Source organism: Ictidomys tridecemlineatus, chromosome 7, assembly GCF_052094955.1.
Source record: "Ictidomys tridecemlineatus isolate mIctTri1 chromosome 7, mIctTri1.hap1, whole genome shotgun sequence".
NCBI classification, from domain to species: Eukaryota; Metazoa; Chordata; class Mammalia; order Rodentia; family Sciuridae; genus Ictidomys; species Ictidomys tridecemlineatus.
The window spans coordinates 139,808,692-139,830,894 of NC_135483.1; the positions used below are offsets into that span (position 1 = coordinate 139,808,692).

General features: G+C 33.9%; 1 protein-coding gene and 1 pseudogene across 7 annotated transcripts in view; one reads left to right on the plus strand and one right to left on the minus strand.

Moving 5' to 3' along the window:
* The window catches only part of Tlk1 (tousled like kinase 1), a 139,446-nt gene that overhangs the window by 62,322 nt on the left and 54,921 nt on the right, over positions 1-22,203 (minus strand). For 3 of the 7 annotated variants that reach the window (XM_078017575.1, XM_078017576.1, XM_078017579.1), the window contains one exon: positions 2,519-2,590. In XM_078017575.1, coding sequence (XP_077873701.1) covers positions 2,519-2,590 — 72 coding nt within the window. Of the gene's footprint in view, positions 1-1,412; positions 1,482-2,518; positions 2,591-4,925; positions 5,046-22,203 lie in introns of all 7 variants that reach the window. The other 4 variants (XM_078017582.1, XM_078017580.1, XM_078017581.1 and 1 more) reach the window with 3 other exon arrangements.
* Positions 5,930-6,162, plus strand: LOC120883852 (small nucleolar RNA U3; annotated as a pseudogene).

Here is a 22,203-nt window from a genome sequence, read left to right on the forward strand (position 1 = left end):
AGAGGAAAATGTTTTCTTTCTACATTTAGAAATAAGTCAAATTCATACATAGAGTAATTCACATATAAGAAAAATAATAATTTCATTTGAAGGAGATTCAATCTCCCTAACAGTGCCTATCATATGCTTTTTAGTTATAACGGAGGACAGAAAAAAATAGGATTCTGGGTGTCTGAAAAGAGTATGTATCAGACAGAAGAATACAAAGTAGAGAAAGGGGACATTACTAGGTAAAATCACCCAAGAGGGAATCAACAGATAATATGCAAGTTATGAACCAAAATAAAATGTACACTTTATATTAAAATATGGAAATAAATACCAGGAATAAAAGTTAAAAAAATTGAGGATGGGCATGGGTGGGTGGTAGAAGACAGCTATTTTTAAAGAAATAAACCTTCTTGTACTATTTACTCACAAAACCAAAATGACTATTTTAAAAATATAATGATCAGGGAATGGATTAGCAAAATAAATAATATCAAGCTAATGGCATACTACATAATTTGCAACAGATTACTCTCAACCAATTCAGTTAACAAACTGTGAATATCTGTATTTTGATGTGTATAAAATTTCATCTCAAAGGAGTTAATTAAGGTACCTACTATAAAGGTAAAACCTGGAATTCGTTTTCCAATAAGCAACTTCTTACATGGAAAAACAGAACAAAATAATAATAAAAGTTGATTCTTTGTATGTTAAGGAAAATGTATAATCTGTAGTAATGCCCCCAATATTTTGCCACTAGACTTATTAAAAATCCCAGATAGGCAAAAGCCAAAAGATTTTTTCAAGATTTTCTAGTACCCCAAACATGAAACTTCTACACAAATAAAACTTTGTACATTCAATGGTTAAGCAAATTGTGTTTCATTGCAAATGTAACTATAGTTCTTAAAACAAACAAAACAAAACACCAACATTTTTAAAATGTAGCTTTGGACTTCTCTAAAAGTAAGAGGAATTTTCTTATAGCTAACTTCTCTGAAAGAGTTTATGTACTACCTAAATCTATAACTTATATGGGGAGTATAGATACCTCCAAAGAATATAAAAGATATAATGGTTATAGGTGATCTAATTTTTTGCCTTTTTTAAAAAAATATAAAAACACCACATTTGGTGAATAGAAAAAAAAAACCTCAAAATTATTTTATTGCCTGCCCTTCTTAACACAAAAGACTAGAAAAGAAGAGCATGTTAAATTACTGAATACACCCAATTCCATGAAAATATCAAGAAATGTTCCAAAGACTAGGAAATAAAAAGTAAAAATTTCTTGATACACTGTTTAAAAAACTGTACTTGACTAGAGCTAAAGCTGCCATTTTTAAGGACTTAGTAAGTGTGTTTATTTGAAAAAATCTAAACTGTGATAATCTGGTGCTACAGGGGCTACTAACGCTTACCTCAAGGGAACCTACTGCAGATAAAGTCCCGTCACTTGCACAGTCCTTTCAGCTGCCTGCCAGTTGTCTCTGCGGAAGGGAAAGCCTGATGAGTGAGAACCCTATGCCACACTCCTCTGGAGTGTCCGGGTGCCTGCACAGAACTGCACAACTGTCTACCTAGAGATTCCTAGATGCTTTCAATAACAAAGGACTAAAAAGATGTCATCATTGAACTTCTCTTTCCACTGAACATTGAAACCAAAGGCCAAAAGAGAGTGCTGACCACCTGTTGGTATTAACAAGGTGACAGATCTATACTAACCCAAGAAGAAGAAACACTGAAATGAATTAAGCAGAAATAAGTTAATACTGACAGGGAAAATACAAGCACACACACACATAAACGTTAAACATTAAGTGACAAGTATATAATCTGAGAGAAAAGTCTATGGTCACAAAAAGTGAAGTTGTAGCATCAACAAATGAATGCTAAAACACAAAGAAATTCCTGTCTACCTATTTTTTAAAAGATGCTATCAAGTATATAATGTTCAAAATGAACTCTACCTGGAATTCAAATCCCTACTTACACTGTGTATTTTCTTAGTGAGGTCAGTAAGTGGGTACGAGGGGAAGGATTCATCAGATTTTTTTAAATGTACAAAGTGAAAAATAGCAACATGTTTTCATAAGAAATTCTAAAAGCAAGATAACAATGAATATCTGTATCTAAGAAAGTACACACACTCTTACTTGTCTTCAAACTAAGGAGAGAAATACAAAAGTAATAACAGAAAACCATCAAATGCAACATATTTCAAAAACCACCTTCATCTGATAGAACTATGAATAGCTAATAATGGTCTTCCATTAAAGATATCTGTATATCACTAATGTACACGTTCAGCTACATAACCAAAGGAACAGTATTTTCTAATGTCAAATACAGTCTTCAATCTAAATATTGTGTTTCACAAGGTAGCACAAGATATTCCTAAAAGAACCTTAAATGCTCTAACTTCAGCATTACAACGATGGAGAAAAAGAGAAAAAAAAAACTCTACTTAATTAAAAGGTGATACCAACTTTTATTTTAACAGTACCATATAAATGGAAGTACTTACCTCTGATTCTTTGTCACTTAAAGATCCCAAGCTTCCAAAACTGTGATTAGAGCTTTCATTATTTGTTGAGGCCTGTTAAAAGATTTTTTAAAAGGTAAAAATTAGTAGTAATTTCAAATAAACATAAAGTACATAATCTATCTTCATAAATGAAAATAAAGTACGACTCTTTTAAGCACTGAATCCAAGTGAAATAAAAATAAGAAATACAAAATTCTTAACACTATCAATATCCTGGCAAGTTTTATCAAATAAATAAAGTTCTGCTGTGTTTCAGAAAATGACCCATTTTTTAGAGCACCAGTTCAAAAGCAAAGGAATTGGGCCACTGCTAGGATAACAAGATCACTAAAATTAGTACCCAATATAAAAATTATTGTATTGTTTGACCTTTAAAGTCTTATTTACACTCTTCAGTTCCCTCCATTAGTACCATTTCTATCATCTCATATACACCCCTTTGCTTTCCTTCATATTAATGAACTGCTCTAGATTTGTTGTTGTTGTTGTTTAATTTAATCTTCTAAAAAAATGTTTTACCATCCTGACCATTGCTTTGCTCAAGGGTTTCCCTATTTCCTGAAAAATTTTTGAACTTTGACAAACAGAAAAAAATGGGCTATCATTCTTTAGGATGACATCTGCTTTACTTCCAATACAGTTTTATGATGTTTATTATTTTGTGAACTCTTTTGTGCCATAATACATTGAATCAATGTCTTCCAGGAACGTTTAAAAAAAGAAGCCAACAGGCTAAGGCATATATGCCAAATGATGAATTAACTTCCTGTAGGCCAGTTGATGCACTCACATTTCCTTTTTATTTATTAGAGTAGCTTTCTACTAGTAAAAATAATAGTAATCTGACCTAATAGTAATCCTACTATTAATAAGTTACAAGGGGGCCTATAATCATCCTTACATAAATTTCTAAACTGACAATTACAAACATGTTCAGTACTATGCTGGATACAATAAAGGCTGTTTTCTATATAGGACAGTACTTGAAATGCTTAAGATTTAAGAAATACTCGGGAAAAGTCATAATCTAATTAGGACAAGTTTGTTAAACGTAAAAAAAATTTATGACATCACAGCAATTAAGTGATAAATTAGAAAGATTCTGAATAATGAAAGCAGTGGTAAGGTTTTTGAGCTTCCATGAAAAAAATAATATAAAACTAAATAGTAAATCAAAAACCCAGAGGCAACATTTACAACACTGGGTGACAGGAATTTCAATAAATCCCCACTAAAACAGTAGGTGGACAAAAAAAATCACCAACAACCAAAAGACTTGTATTGTATCATTATTTGCATGGGAAGAAGTAAAAAGAAACATGTCTGCCAGAACTGAGAACAAGATACTCCCCAAACTGCAAAGAACTCATCAAAACCAGCAGTTAACTGGAATATCAAAGCTATAATTGGAAGGATTTTGTCCTTTAAATAGTGACTAAGTGCAAGGAGTCCACAGTGAAGTCTAAGAAGTTGAAACAGTCTATCCTTTATGAATTCTTGAAACAGACCATTCCTTGATAGGGAGGTAAAATGAGTATAAAGCAATGGGTGTAGAATTAAAACTGAGCACCACAGGTACACATGAAATAAAAAGTGGGGAAGAAAATGACCTAGAAATCTCAGAAAGCACATGCACAGTTTTGAGGAGAGCCCAAAACAGCAAAAGTAGCACTCAGAAAAAAAGCCATCCTGAACCACATCTTAGCATACAGGACATCCAATTTCACAAAAAGTAAGCAATGGAAAATAATGTTGGGTCAGCCCCATAAAGTTGTTATAAGGAAAAAGAATAAGATACAGAATAACACCTAACAAATAAAAACATACCAGAAACACACATCCACAAAATAGGTAAAGATTGTAACCTACTATTTCAAAATGAGCCAAAGGACTTTACAAAAATGATTCAAGGCTGGGCACAGTGGCACATGCCTGTAATCCCAGTAGCTTGGGAGGCTGAGACAGGAGGATCACGAATTCAAGGCCAGTCTCAGCAAAAACGAGGCACTAAGCAACTCAGTGACACCTTGTCTCTAAATAAAATACAAAATAGGGCTGGGGATGTGGCTCAGTGTTTGGGTGTCCCTGAGTTCAATGTCTGGAACCCCCCTGTCCCCAAATGATTCAAGCAAGAACGAAAAGCATATATCAGATTTTCAAAACTCAGAAATAATGTATTTATAAGAAGTAACAAAACTCAGAAAAGCATTAAAGATAAAATAAAAATAGTACTGGAAATATATAAACCAAATGAATGTGGCAAATACATATAGCAGATAATCCTTTTTTTTTTTTTTTTTTAAAACCAGGGCTTGAACCCAGGGGCACTTGACAACACTGAGTTACATCCCCCGTCCTTTTTATTTTGAGACAGAGTCTCACTAACTTGCTCAGTGCCTTGCTAAATTGCTGAGGTTGACTCTGAAGTTGGGGTCCTCTTGCCTCAGTCTCCAGAGCTGCTGGCACGTGCCACTGCACCCTGCTAACAGATGATCCTTTAAGGGATCTAGAAAGTATAAAGGAGGAACATTCTTTAAATTAAAAGAAAAAAGATGAAAAGAATTTGAGATAAAACAACTAATGAAGCAACGAATATTTAATATACAGGCAACAGAATTCCTAAAAGAGTTTTAAGAAAATAATGAAAACTACAATTTAAGAAAAACTCCCCTGAAAAATGAAATTTCATTTAAAACTTCTGATTGAAAAACAAACACAATATGTACCTAACAATATCAACCCAGAAGGCCAACATCAAAGTTTTCAAAAGCGATACTTTATGCAAAAAGAAAACAAAACAACATAGTCAAGGAAAGAAATATGAGCAAAGTGCTTTATATTCACTAAAACAAATTGTTTTATCTGTTTACTTTTCAACATATTCTTCCTTAATTTTAAGCTCCTATTGTAGACTGAAACTCTGGTTTTCAGAGTTAGTAGAATACAATATTTGTTTCATATTGTATTCAAAATACAACATTAGGAACTACTGCTCCCATAAGCCCTTCCCAAAGAATCTAATGAAAACAGACTTCAAAAATCCAAAATGAAGAATTTAATCACTTTAAGAATTAAAATCAAGCAGCAATATTATTTACTTGTTGATAGAATTAAGTATTACATTATTTATTTAATCTCTATCTTCTGCATTGATCTCGAGAGCCATGATTCTCAATATAGAAGATGCAGATGCAAATAAAATTTTTATAGTCCTGAATTAGAAGTATCAATATAAACTCATGCAATATTATTTTTGAAACAAAAAAAAATGAATATACACGTGTACGCACACAGCAACAGCAACACCAACCACCAACAATAATAGAATATCTTATATCAGAATAACCTTCCCACAGATAACTATAAATTCTGGAAAAATATTTAAAAACTAAGACTATCCTTTCAGGGATCATTTCTATAGTTTGTTACCTGAAGATACTTGAGCAACCAAATGAGAGATTAACACTTTGAGGATGGGAACAGATTTGGAGGGCTTCCTGTTTTTACAGTTTTTTTTTTTTTTCCTGAAGGAAGGCCCTAAGAGTCAGCAACTAAAACTTTTGATTAAATCTTAAGTTTTACTGGTTTTAAAAACCAGTTTCAGTCTACAATAGCTGAAAAGGAAGGAGGAATATGCTGGAAAACAGAGAACCACAAAGAAAGAGTCCTGAACTCTGCATATTAATTCTGCCCACCTCTCTAGCTGTTCATGTACGAGTGGGAAAGACTACAAGCAGTCCAGGTAAGGCTAAAACAACTGAACAGAGATGCTGAGCTGCTGGCCCCATTTGGCAGGCACAGTTTAGATGTCAGTTCAGCTAAATTAACTGCCTACAAATGGAAGGAAGGGAGGAAGGGAGGAAGGGAGGGAGGGAGGAAGGGAGGGAGGGAGGGAGGGAGGGAGGAAGGAAATAAATCAACATTCTCAAGAATACAACAATCCCCAGTCACTATGTATGTCATTCAGAGTATAGAAAAAATACAACATTCCTAAACATATGAAGAAACAAGCTCATATGACCTACACTTGAGAAAAAGACATTTAGTAGAGAGAAACTATAAAGTAACACAGATCCTAGAATCAGCTAAATTAGCTATAAACATGGTTAAAATAAAAAAGGGAAATATGCTTATAATAAATGAACAAATTGGAAATTTCTGCAGAATGAAAACTGTGAAAAAGATGTAAATACTGGAACTGAAAATTTCACTCTGAAATAAAAAACAAATCACTAGATGGGCATAAAAGCAGAACTGAGAAGGACAGTATTGAAGACAGGTCAAAGAAATTATTCACATTAAATAACAGAAAGAAAAAGCTTTAAATTAGCATCTGTTGGACACTAGTAAGTAATTGAACATACATGTAATGAGAGTCACAGGACATAAAATGCAGCTGAAAAAAATACTTGAAGAAAATTTCAAAACTTGGTGAAGACGTTAATTTATAAGAGCTTACCAATTCTCCCAGTCGGGTTAAGTACAAAGAAAACCATACCAAGGCACATCATAGCCAAAAAAGGGAAAAAAAAATTTAAAGCATATAGAGAAGGCATACATGAGAACAAAAGAAGGATATAAGTGACTGCTGATTTGTCATGAATACTGGAGGTCACATTTTCTCTGTGGAAATCATAAGTCAGGAGAACCTTGCACTGAGGCATATAAGATGCCATCATTAAGGAAACTGAAGAGATTAAGTACAGGTGAAAAAAGAGACCTAATTTAATCTTTTTCTCATGTTTTATTCTAGAAAGTTAGTAGCCACATTTATCCTCCACAGGTAGAAGATTATTTTCTCTCCAGAAAAGCAGACCATTTCAAAAGACAAGATACTAAGTTGTAAATCCCTCAAAGAAATTACACCCAGCTAGGTTATCCTACTAAAAAATCCATCAGACAATAAGCCCTGCCTACTCACACAAAGCATCTAATAAGTGTTTGAGTACGTAATGCACAGAGAAGAAACAAAAGACAACATCACTACATGTTTGAAGAAATGTAAATAAAAATAAAATGAAACCAGTAAGAGTTAATCCAGGCAGCAGGGGAAAAACTTCACATACAAATCATCACCAATATACTCACTGGAAATTAAGTAAGTGACAAGTGAAGTACAAACAAGTGGGGAGAGGACAGATAAAGCTGAAGAAATCATCCCCAAATCTTCCCTTACATAGAGACTAAATAAAATTGAAAGAAAAAAGATAACTAGAGAATCAATGCAAGAAATCCTGGTTCAAATAATGAGAGCTCCAGAAAAAAGAATTTTAAAACTGAGTAGTTCAAATTATCCCAAAAAATAATTCAAGAAACTTTCCTAGAACTATAACGTGTGAGTTTCTGGACTGGAAGGACACACTGTTTTGAACCAAGCATACTGAACTCAAGACCATACCAAGACATATTATAATAAATTTAAAATGCTACAGAAGATCATAAAAAGCTTTCAGAGAAGTACAGGTCACTTACAAAGTTATCAGGATTCAAAATAGCAGTGGAGTGCTCAGCAGTAAAATGCTTTGAAAATTCTAAGAAAATGATTTCCAATCTAGAATTCTACTCCCCATATAAACTAACAAGCAAGTAGGAGGTACAAAATATGCAAGATCTCAACAACAAAAATTCATCACTCTTATACCTTTTCTTAGGAAGTGACTAAAGAATCTCTTCCATCAAAACAAAGGAATAAACCAAGAAAAGAACATACAAGATGCAAGAACAGGAGCTCAAACGCAGGACAGACAAAAACAGGAATTTTCATGATAAAAAAGGAGATTCTCAGCATACTACAGTGACACAGCTACATCAATGTTTATAACAACTCAATTCATAATAGCCAAGCTATGGAATCAACCTAGGTGTCCTTCAACAGATGAATGGATTAAAAAATGTGGTATATATACAGAATGGAGTATTACTCAGCCATAAAGAAGAACAAAATTATGGAATTTGCTGGTAAATGGGTGGAGTCAAATAAGCCAGGCCCCCATAACTAATGGCCAAATATTCTCTCTGATATGTGGATGCTAACTCATAACAAAGGAGTGTGGGGAGAATGGAAGTCCTTGGATTAGACCAAAGGGAATGAAGGAAAGGGAGTGGGGAGGGGAATAGGAAAGACAGTCGAATTAATGATCTATCCTTATATATGAATACACAACCAGGGTAACTCCACATCTTGTACAACCATAAGAATAGAATCCTAATCAGACTTATACACCAGTATGTACAATATGCCAAAAGGCACTCTACAGTCATGTATACCTAAGTAATAATAATAATAAATATATAAAATAAAAATAAGATTCTCAAATGACATGCATCCTAGATATAAAGAATAACTAGCATGGACAAAAAACAGAAGAATGAAGGACTATGGGAGTGATGTCTAAAAATAAATGAAAAGAGGGAAGGAAAAAATAATTTGTATTTTAAAATAAGAGAGACTGGTACATGTTTACTGGTGAATATATGGATAATCACATTGTACTTAAAAAAACTTAAAAAGACATCTACTATTAACTCTATGGGGAAAAAAGTTACACAAAAGAAGAAATGTAATAATAAAAATTTTCATGACTCATCTATGAATAAATTTCCAGTCAAAATATGAACACTGAAAAACTGAATTAATCATAAACTGAAATACTGAGTGCTATCAAAATTAGGATGGGAAAAAAATGAGGAGGGGAACAGGAAAGTGTGGATATTTCTTTAAGAGTACTGGAGCTGGGGCTGTAGCTCAGCGGCAGAGTGCCTGCCTACCACAGGAGAGACACTGGGTTGGATCCTCAGCACCACATAAAAATAAAACAAATAAAATAAAGACATACTGTCCATCTACAACAACAAGAATTTAAAAAAAAAAAAGGTATAAGACTGAGACCAAACTCCTTATCTTCTATAAAACGAAGTCAATAACTATCTGAAATTGAAAGATAAGTAACTATCATAATTTAAAATACATATGTAAAAAAAAGCTACAAAAGAAGAGGAACTGACTTTGGGAAGAATGCATCTAAGGCTGGAAGGATGGGACAAAGTTCTATCAATTATAATTATAGGCCTAAAAGATTTGCCTAAAAGATTGTGTGACTCTTACTTCTTATTTGTAGGAATTCTTTCTACATTCTGGGTTATAGGTCTTCCATGGTTTGCCTTTTCACTCTCTTTTTTTGTCATTTTAAACATGGTTAAATTTACAAATGTTTTTCTTTATGTTTGTGCCTTGTATAACCCATTTATGAAATTTGTCGATCCAACTCACAAACATAGTCTATTCTTATTAAAACTTTATTGTGACTACAATTTAACTGGAATTCGTTTTTGTATCACGGTAAGAGCTGGGAATTAAGGGATTTTTATTTCCCCATACAAATTTCCAATTGCTCTAGTGCATCTATTATAAAAATCACCTTTTTCCCAAGGCACTGCAGTGTCACCTTTGTCAAAAATCAAGTTATGACATAATGATGACAGTTGCTGAACTCTGTTCTGTTCTACTGATATACTTTTTTCTACCTTTTTGTCAATATTACACTAATTTAATTATTTTAACTTTATTATATTCCTTGATATCTAATAGTATGGTTCCTTCAGCTTTGTACCGCCCCCCAGCCTTTTTTTGTTTTTGTATTTCCTTTAAAACTGCCTTAACCATACTTGGCCTTCATAATTTGATATAAGTTTTGGAATCAGCCTACCAATTTCTCCACTCCTCAAAACCATGTGGGATTACAATGAATCAATAGAACATTTTAAGAAGTGATAGCATTATAACACTGTCTTCCAAAACATGAACTTTATACCTCTCATTTGGTTAGGGTTTTTTGATTTTTCTGTATTCTACAGTTTTCAGTGACAATATCTTGAGTATTTTCTATACTGCTGTACATGGTATCATTTTAATAACTTCATTTTCCATTTAATTGTTGTTGACATATACAAATATAATAATTTTAATACATGATTTATATCCAATGACCTTGATTAATTTACTTCTTGGTGATTTTTTTCTATGTCACAATCATGTTATGGGAACCATCTTTATTTCTCTATGGGTACCAGTTACATAACTGTGTTTAGTTACTGAAAATTCATCGAGCAATATACTTATGAGCTGGGGATTTGGCTCAGTTGTAGGGTACTTGCTTAGCATACACGAGGCCCCAGGTACAGTCCCAGTATAAAAACAATATCAACAAAAATATACTCACGATATATGCATTACTCTATATGTACTAAGGAGAACTACTTAGAAGCTCTGCAATTTATCTAATTTCACTATTGACATAAAAATCTTCATATTTCATCACAAGGCGTTTCTTGTAAAAAGCACTTATTTAAAAAGGTTGATAATCTCATTATTGATTCCTTGGAGAACATAACTATAACAATTCTTCATAGATTAGTATCCATTTATTCTTTTTTATAAGTATTTTTAAATTGTAGAGGGACAGAGTATTTTATTTATTTATTTTTTGTGGTGCTGGGGATGGAATCTAGTGCCCCACAAATGCTAGGCAAGCAAGCACTCTACCACTTGGCTACAATTGCAGCTCCCCCATTTATTCTTACCTTAGCTTCTGTATCAAAATTAATTCTGCATCAGAATCAGTTTAGAAATGCTTTTCCTAATTACAATATAACTCTACTTTTAAAATTATTTTAATTTATTTCTTTTCAATTATAATTGCACATTATTTATGGGGTACAGTGTGATATTTCAAAACACGTGTACAATGTGTATTGATCAAATCGGGGTAATTAGTATTTTCATTTCCTTACCATTTCTTCTAGCTCCTCTCTAGTTCTTTTTTTCTTCTTTCTTTATTTATTTTATTTGGTACTGGGGATTAAACTCAGGGGCACCTTATCCCTGAGCTACATCCCTAGCCTTTTTAATTTGACACAGGGTCTCACTATATTGCTTAGGGCCTTGCTAAATTGCTGAGGCTGGCTTTGAACTTGTGATCCTTCTGCCTCAGCCTTCTGAGCTACTGGGATTACAGGTGTGGGCCACTGTACCTGGCATTCTTCTAGTTCTTTACAAATATACAACAAGTTAATGTACACTATAGTTGCCCTACTGCTACTAGAATGTGTTCCTCCTATCTAACTGAACTGTGATACTCATTATCCAACCTCCCAACTACCATTCTTAGCCTCTAAGTAGTGCTACTCTCTATCATTTGGGGATCAACATTTTTGGTTACCACATAAGAAAGAAAATGTTTATTTATGTGTCTGGCTTATTTAACCTAACATGTCTTCTACTTCCATCTAATTTTCCCACAAACCACAGCATTTCATTTTTTAATGGTTAAATAATATTTCATTGTGTGTATGTGTGTCCCATTTTTCTTAACCACTCATCTGTCTGACTCCACATCTGAGCTACCAAACATAGTGCTGCAATACACATGGGCATATAGGTATCTCTTTGATATGCCAATTTAATTTCCTTTGGATTTATACTAGAAGTGGGATAGCTAGTAGACATTGGGAATGTATGGTTAGTTTTATGAGGTCTTGTGGTTTGAATGTGAGGTATTCCCCAAAAGATCACATGCAAGATAATGCAAGAAGTTTGGAGAATAAATGATTGGGTTATAGCCTTAATCTAATCAGTGAATTACTCAACCTCACCCCAGGGAATTAACTGAGTAGTAACTGGAGGTAGGTGGGGTGTAGTTGGAGCAAGTAGTTCACTGGGGGTATAGCTATCGGCTATATATTTTGTATCTGGAGAGTGGAGACACTCTCTCCCTGCTTGCTGATCACCATGTGAGCTGCTTCTCTCTGCCATACTCTTCCGCCATGATACTCTGCCTCACCTTGAGCCCCAAGGAATGAAGCCTGCTGTCTATGGATTGAGACCTCTGAAACCTTGAGCCCTCAAATAAATTTTTCCTCCTAAAATTGTTCTGGTAAGATCTTTTACCCAGAGCAAGAAAAAATTGCTGAATAAAACATGAGGAATCTCCATGTAGTTCCCCATAAGGGCCATGCTAATTTACATTTCCACGATCAGTGACTAAGAGTTCTCCCATTAGGCTGAGGCTGTAGCTCAGTGGCAGAGTACTTGCCTAGCACCTGTGAGGCACTGGGCTCAATCCTTAGCACCACTTAAAAATAAATAAATAAAGGCATTCTACCCATCTATAACTACAAAACATTTTTAAAAAGACAAAAGAGTTCTTTCTTATCCACATTCTTGCTAGCATTGATTATTTTGCTTTTTTTAAATAATAGTCATTGTTACTGGGTAAGAAGATATCTCATTGTGGTTCTGGTTTGCAATTCCCTGAGGGCAGTGATATATAATCCTATAAGGTTTTCATTGGTATTCTGGCCAACAGTATGGTGAAAAAAACAATATTTAAACTAGCCAATACCTTTTTTTTAAACTAAGACTATTAAAATTAACATTTAAAAATTAATTTTCTCAGTTGCACTAGCCATATTTTAAGTCAACCAACAGCATAACAGGCCACACAGATATAAAACAGAGCCACCATTACAGAAATTCTGTTGGACAGAGTTGCTATAGACCAGAGGTCAGAACACTATATAGTTCTCCATATATTTTTATAAATAAAATTTTATTGGGACATAGCCACACTCATTTGATTACATACAATTTGTGGTTACTTTAGTGTTATGACAGCAGAACTAACCAGAACAACTGAGACATTGTGTATGATGTACCATATGATGTACATATTAACTACTTGGACCTATAGAGAAAAAGTTATACACCTTTGCTATAGACCATATCCCCCCCCTCCAACAACAACAACAAAAATACGGTAGGAATGTGCATGTGTGTATACGTTAAGAAAGAATGAGAATGAATGGAAATGCTTTTACAGTTAAGAGTGCAATGCTATATTTCACCAACAGATGCCCCCACCTAACCAGCTATAATCTAGTGAAAAAAATTCCTCACTTCCCTAAAAAAGCAGTCTTAAATCTGAAATTTGAAATTCAAGTCTTTTGATACAAAACACAGTAAACACTTTCCATTTTAGGTGCTCAACATTCATTCCAAGTTCAAGACAGCACGAGTTTCCTTCTGGAAAACTACAGATTAATTTGCCTAACTACTGTTCTCCTTTCATATACACTCTCCACCCATACCAACAGCCAAGAAACCAAAGGGAAAGCACAAAACCAGTACTCAAATAATCAACTCTCTCCCCTTGAATTTTGTGTCTTGAAAGTGATATAATAAAGGAGGGATGGGGGAAAGGAGAGTGCGAGAGAATAAGAGAGGGTGTGTGTATGTGTATGTGTATGTGTGTTTGAATCCAGTAGAGATATAGAATCAGAATGTGAGTATTTCCTGCTGCCTAGAGACCCAGAGTTGCCCTAATTCCTAAGTCTGGGTTTCCAAGCCTCTGAACCATTCTATAAATTACACAATATCTGCCAAAATCTTCCCTTCTTTGTTTAAGGTAGCTAGAGTTCATTTCGTTTTCTGCAAATAAATTCTAACAATTAATATAAAATGTAAATCATTTAACAATGGTTTGGAAGAAAACATGGAACGGAATGAAGTGGAAAATAAAAATCACTATCTTAAAAACAAGATAATTTATCCATATATAACATTTAATTTTAAAAGGGCACACTGCATATTTTGACTAGGATGAGCTCTAAGGTAAAACTGTAAAACAGGCTAAGTTTTGGTCCCTACCCTCAATCTCAATCAGCACTACCACTATGCTGGTTCTACTCTCTTGAGTTCCCCATTATTCATCCACTATTCTGTTCTTACCTCTCTGTTAATTGCCAATTAATTCTAAGTATTAATTAAGGAGTATAAATTTCAGTTTGCATCTATGGGTACAAAGGCAAAGCCAGTGGTATGTTTCCCATCTCCCCAAACATCTTTAGTTCACTAATATTCCAAAACATCCACTTAATATGCCAATGGGAATGTGTCACATTTTAACAGAATATGAAATGTGGATTTAACCTACAAACTAAGATCACCCTCCAACTCCTCTGGCCATTATTAGAATGACTATAAGGAATCTGAAATAGGGTTTGTGTTCTCTGTATGTAAACCAAGGACATTAAATGAAACTTTATACATAATCAGTATTTTAAATATATGCTGAGGGCTGGAGATGCAGCTCAAAGGTAGACCACTTGCCTAGCATGTATGAGGTCCTGGGTTCAACAAAGCACTGAAAAAAAAAAAAAAGCTGAGGGAATAAAGCAAGTAGGTGTTTTATTTTGTTTTCCAGGTAATGTTATCAGCACAGAAATAAGTAAATTAGTAAACCAAACAAACCCTGGTCTTATTTTCAGTTCCAAATACCATGTTGGATCTTACTAGGGGCATAAAATCTCACTAGGGATCTTGTTGGTCATCACTAGGGGCACAATGTTAGAGCAAGTCCAGAAAGACTACATGAGCCATGGGCACTCCAGGTGCAATTCAAATATTTTCTCCAGTTTTCTTTAGAATACATCTATGTCTCAAATCTAGTCTTCTAATAGCCTTAGCCTCCAAGGTTTTCAAAACAGAATTAGAATCAAGGTATACTGTTTTGATTTCTTAAAGTTATTTCATTCCCCAAATTAAGCAACTGAGCTATGCCACAGTCCCTTGTACTCAAGATCTTAGCAGTCTGTAAAAAATAAATTAACATGTAATAGGGTAAAATCTGTTCTGGTACATATAGATTATCAATGGAAGGACATAGGTTTGCCAAATTTGATTTGGGCAATCAGGTGAAAAGAAGCAGTCATAGAAACATTTGACCTTTGACATTTAAACAGCAGTGAATCTGATGAAAAAGGGGGATAAAGGCAAGTGAAGCAAAGTTAACTGCATGTTCAACAGAAAAAAAGATGTGAAAAACTATGCTCATTATGGAACCACTGGTGGTCTGATATGACTGGATAAAAGTAGAACTATGAAGAAAAGATGAAAGGTGGGGCATAAAATTGGGCCATAGAGATAAGGCAAAGATTCCAAGACAAATCAATGGTAAAAAACAGGCATCTAAACAAAAGAGTCTGAAATTAACTGGCTAACCACATGAAAAAGAATGAATATGAACTCCCTTCCTCCTAAATATACACAAATGAACTCAAAATGGATCAAAGACCTTAAGAACCAGAACTAACTATACGTGTTTTACCAGAAAACACTATGTGTCTGTGTTTGTTTTTGTGTGTGTGTGTGTGTGTGTGTGTGTGTGTGTGTGTGTGTCCGTGTCCCTGGATTAGGCAATGGTTTCTTACATATGATACTCACAGAATTAGAGAAAATATGCAATCATATATCTTGATATGTATAATCCTTAGAACTCAAGTGTGAATAAATAACCAAGTTTTTAAATGGGTAAAATATTTGAACAGGTATCTCACCAAAGGAGATATGTGAACAATAAGTACATGAAAAGTAAAGATTTCCAATCATTAAGAAAATGCAAATCAAAACACAATGATACTACTTCACACACCACTCAGGCTGGCTATAATAAAAAAATTAACAAGCCCTGGCAAGGATGTGGAGAAATTAGAATTGCTTATACATTGCTGATGGAAATGTAAAATGGCAAAACTATTTTGAAAAACAGTTTGGTAGTTTCTCAAAATATTACACACAGAGCCACTGTAGCATTCCTATCCTACCTACATACCCAAGAGAGCTAAAACACAGGTCTACACAAAAACTACCAAAGTGTTCCTAAGAGTTCATAATATTTTTGTCCAAAAAATGGTAACAACCCAAATGTCCACTAACTCATGAGTGGATAAATAACATGTGGCATATCCATATAATGGAATTATTTGGTCATAAAGAGGAACGAGTACTGATATATGTACTACAGTACGTATGAACCATGAAAACATTATGCCAGGTGAAAAACGCCAGACACAATGTTACATAGTGTATAACTGCATTTATATGACATATCCATAATAGAAAAATCTAGAGAGACAAAAAGTAAACTAGTACCTTCCAGGAACTAAAGTATAAAGTAGGGGAACAGGGAAGTTGCTGCTAATGGTCAGGGGTTTCATTTACAGGGCAGGAAAAACATTCTGAAGTTTAACAATCATGGTGTGTGAACAACTGTGTATATATTTAAAAACTACTGAGTGCATATTTTAAATTGGTCAATCTTATGGTATGTGAATTATCTTTCAGTATGAAAAGATATAAAAGTTCAAATTACTGGAGAGAAAAGAGCAAAAAAGAAAAAAAGCTGGACAAAATACAGTATATAGCATACTGCAGGGATAGGCTCAGCATCAGTCATCTTTCAATTGTGTTTGCAGCTGCTATTCTCTAACACCAGTGCAGCCATAAGCCAATGAAGCTCTAGCTGAAGAAGAAGTGGGCTAAGGAGGTGTCAATATCATAGCTTATCTCAGCAGAATCCTCCTCAAATCAACAGGGTGGTAAAGCACTCAGGAAGAAATCAGCTACTAAAGTCACTTCCAAATGCACCGACTACTGGACAGATGATGAAATCTCATCCCAAGTCTAGGAACTGCAACACTTTGTGACATCTGACATTAGTAAAAGTCCACTGAACTTATGATTCATAAATCCCCCCCTTCCAGTAACTGTTGTGAGAAATTACTCAAGTCTTCAAAACAGATCTGCACTTCCAGACCAATTACTGGTGGTTTGCACGAGTCAAGTGAGATCTATCTGGTTGCCCTGTTTTGAACACACCAACCTATGTGCTATGCATATCAAACATGTAACAATTATGCCAAAAGACATCCAGTACAAGCCACATACATGGAGACTAAGAATTCATTATGATGGGACACATTTCATTCTGGGAAAAGAAAAATTCCCATTTTTGGTATTTTGGAATATCAAATATTTTCCCCATGGGGTCAAAAGGTACCTACCTAAGTGTATAATTTCAAGAGGGAAAACAAGGTATAGAAATCAGGTATTGGCAGTTTTCCCATTTTAATTTGTTTGAATTTTTTATATAAATGCAGGAACATAAAGCATTAATGCAAGTCAGAATGTATCAGTAAATAAGTTTCAACAGTTTGATTACATAACAATTATAAATAAACTTATTAAATTTTTCTGCACAATATCAGCACATATACTTTTTAAACAAGTAAATTTTTTATTGACAAACAACAAAAAAAATATAGCAGTATATAACCCTTTATATAAACATTCAAATAAACATTAGGTACACATGCAAACACACACACAGAGACTCAAAGTTTTCAGAGAATAAGAACTGTTTGAAATTGATTTTAAATAGACAATGTAAACAAACTACTTCAGTTCATTTCTGAGTATTTTTCTAGAATCTCTATGTCTACACAAGTAAATTAAATATATCTTCTTTGGTTCCTCTCTTCTTAAAGCTGGTATTAAACAGAGTGCCCTGCAATACATTTTTCCCTTAATGCATCTTGAAGAAACTTCCAAATCAATAAAAAGATAGCTTCATCTTTTCTTTTTTCCTTTGCTATTTCCTTTCTTTCAAACAAGTAATCTACTGTTTATGCCACATTTCAGTAAGTCCTTTTATGATCCTACCACAGAAGAGGAGAATTATTTTTGCTGGCACCAGTTTCCCCTTTTCTGATATATTTAATTTCATTTTTTATTCTATAAATCAGTACATTAACTTTTAACAATGTAATTTTTTTTTCTTTTAAAGTTTTAACTGTGTGCTGTAACTTCTCACTATGTAACATAAGAAAATATATCTTCCACTTAGTTTCTTTCCCCAAGTGACAGCTACATGGAAACTTTACATCATTACAGTTGGAAACATTTGCTTTTACCTTCTATCTATAACCTTACAACAATGCCACAAACCTGTGCCATAAGGGTCTGGCAAGTAAAATAAACAGATAAATTAAAAACAAAAGTATGAATTATAGAATAAAGGTTTTCTTTCTAGTTGTTTCTTACTATGTGCTGTAAATGCTGAATTAATTAATAAGGAGCCATCACTTCTAGGGGAAATAAAGAGTTATGTTCCTGTAAGCTTCTGAACAAAATTTGGTTTATTGATCAATACATAACCTTGTTTTATGTATTTAGGTCTAAAGATACCTTACTTAATAGATATATTATTGACTCATTAACATTTAACTTATGACCATAGCACTATAACTCACGTCTGAACAAAGTTTATCAAAATATGTATATTTCTTTTGTAAAGCACATCACAGCCTTCTTATAAATACTAGGCAGTAGTTCTGAACTATGTTTGGGGGTCATTAACAAAAATGTGAAAAATATAGCACTAAATAAACTGAGGAAAGAATACAGTATGAAAGCTTAAAAAAGAGCGGCAATTTGGCTAGGCACAATGGCGTATGCCTGTAATCGCAGCAGCTCAGGAGGCTGAGGCAAGAGGATTGCAAGTTCAAAGCCAGCCTCAGCAAGTGGGTGAGGCACTAAGTGATTCAGCAAGACCCTGTTTCTAAACAAAACACAAAAAAGGGCTGGGGGTGTGGCTCAATGGTCAAGTGCCTATGAGTTCCATCTCCAGTATGCCCCCCAAAATGTCCATTTTGTTTGTTTGTTTTGATTTTTTGCAGTACCAGAGATGCAAACCAAAGCCTCTCTACCACTGAGCCACATCACCAGCCCTTTTGAAAAATGTTGAAACAGGGTCTCACTAAGTTATTGAGTCTGGCCTCAAACTTTCAATCCTCCTTCCTCAGCTTTCAGAGTAGCCAGAAGTATAGGCATGAGTCATCGTGTTCAGTTTTTGGTTTGTTTTTTCTTTTCCCATAGCTTTACTGAGGTAAAACTGAACTACAATAAAATACACATATTTGAAGTATGCAATATGATCAGTTTTGACATGTATGTAACCAATACAATCAATATAAAAAGCATTTCCATTACTTTTTAAAAATTTGAAATCATGCAGACTATTTCCTACATGATTTATTACATTAGAAATCAATCACCTTATGAAATATAGAACCTCACTCCCACAAGTCAACTATTTCAAAATTAAATAGCACACTTATAAATATCTCAGCAATCAAGGAAGAAAGCACAAGAGAAGTAAATAAAAAGTACGTTGAACTGAGTGATAATAAAAGCTTAAAATATCAGATGTCTGGGATGAAACAGTACTCAGATGAACATTTATAACTTAAAGCACTGGTATAGAAAAAAAGCTAGAATAACAATCAGATTATTTTCAAATTATGTACTAGGAAGAAAAAAAGAATAGGAGCAGAAGTAATATGAAATAGAGAATAATATAGCTAATTTGATAAAAGCAAACAAGTCTAATCAAGAAAAAAAGCAAGAACATAAAAATTAATATCAGTGGAAAGGGAGCTATCAAAATAACCTACAGAGGTTAAAATTATATTACAATTGTATGCCAACATATGGGATATCTTACATAACACAGTCTATATTAAAGAAGGATCCATGTGCTGCTAAGAAAGTTAAGAGTGTCAATTTGTTCAGTCTCCGATAACTCAAATCTTTCACCATTCTCCATAGGTGCAGGCCCTTAGATGACAACAAAAGCAATAAGAGTTTTATTTTTGAAGTAATAAACAAATTTGAGCAAGTAGGTGAATTTGCAAATATGGAATTCTCAAATAATGAGGGCTGACTCTGTAGGAGGAAGGGATTATATTCATCAAATCAAGCAAATCTCACATAGTCTTACTCATTTATTTGAACAGTTTAAATCTAAAAGAATTATATTAAAATCCTTAAATACAATTGTGTTTTAACAAATCCACCATATATTTCCAGAACGGTTTGGCAGGTAAAAATTTACAGGTACCATAATCTTTAGCCTATAAAAACAGATTCAAGTCTAAGTAATCTTTGGGTTTCCATCACAAGAAGGGAAACACAATAAAAAAACATTAATGTTTAATACTATGAAGGAACCAATAGCTCTAGTTTTTAAAAAAGGAGGAGGCAGTGAACGGGGTGGTATAACATAGGTATCATCTTACACAACACAGTGAGAAATCTTCCCTAAAGAGGTGACATTCGAGCAGAAATTTGAATAAAGTGAGGAAGAACTGTAAAGCACCTGGCAGATAAGCCAGGGAACCATGGTGGTACAGCTGTTAATAGAGATGAGCAACTACCAATGGCTAGATCTTAGAAGGCTTTGTTGGCACAGTGAAGATTCTGAATTTTAAGTACAACTGAAAATCTCTGGAGAGTTTTGAGTTGGGGACAAAATTGATCTCAAACTTATATTTTAAATGTATTTTATTTTTCTATGATTATCTATAACACTTTCTTTTCAGAAGTTTTGTCATTTTTAGAGAGATGTTTCTTGTCAACAGCCTATAGAGGGATTCCCATTACCTATGATAATATATACTTGGTTTTATTTCTTCTATCTTATATAACAGCATATAAAAGTAAAATACTTTGTTTCTTCTTTCTCCTTCCCTGACTTGGATTATGTCTCTTTTTATTCTACCTTCCCAAACCCACTGCAGTAATTTACACTTCTGTGTACATCACCTCTGTTGTCTGTGTTCACTTTCTTACTTTTGGTAAACATAATACTAGTCTTCTTTACAGATAAATAAAATCCTAATTATTATTCTGTTCTCCTAGATGACTTTCTTATCACCTTTCTCCCTACCCTTTTCTCCCAGAGCACCATCACTATTAGAAATTTGATCCTTAAGAGTGCTTTTACTGCTGGGTGAGTGCATGAACACCTGTACTACCAGCAACTTGGGAGACTGAGGCAGGAGGATCACAAGTTCAAAGCCAGCCTCAGCAACTTAGAGACACCCTTTCTCAAAATAAATAAATAAAAGGGCTGGGGATGTGGCTCAGTGGGTAAGCACCTCTGGGTTCAATCATCCCTGCTACCAAAAAAAAAAAAATTGTCCTTCTATATTAAAACCTTCAGTGGTACTAAAATTTGCCACCCAGTAATACTGCATTTCAAAGGTACATTATCATCATCCATTTAAATTAAAATATTTTAAGAGCATTGCTCACTATTGGCTTACATTTGTAGTTTCATCTATATTTATTTTTAAATGAGAATTTTTTAAAATTATACACCCAAAAGATGAAAGCAACCATTAATTAATTATTATCTTCTGACATACATAAATACTCAAATTTCTCCTACTGTCTCAAAGATGTCCTCTGTAACTGATTTTCCCCCAATTCAGGAGCAAATTAGGATTCAGATTTACACATTACATTTGGCTGCTATGTATCTTTAGTCTCAATACAACCTAGAACAATCCACTTATCCCACTTTGTTCTTCATGGCACTGAATATTTTGAAGGGTCAGGCCAGTTATCCAGGAGAATGTCCAAGGGGTACTTTATCACAATTAAATTTAAAATAAACATTTGCAACATTTAAACTATAGCTGACTTGTGTACCTCCTACTGCATTACCTTAGGATACACATGTCAGACTTTTTGTAACCATGCCAAAGAAAAGTTTGACCTTATTTATTATTGTGGGAACCACTGGTTTCTATTTTAAAGACACATTTTTCTCTTTTGTAATTAATAACTAATCTATGTATGGGGGTGAAACATTGAGAAAACTTAATATACGGTTCTCCAAAACATCTTCTAAAAATGGAATACTAAAACATCAGCACTCACCTGTTCAATGGAAGGCAGATATTGCACAACAAGAAGGCATTAG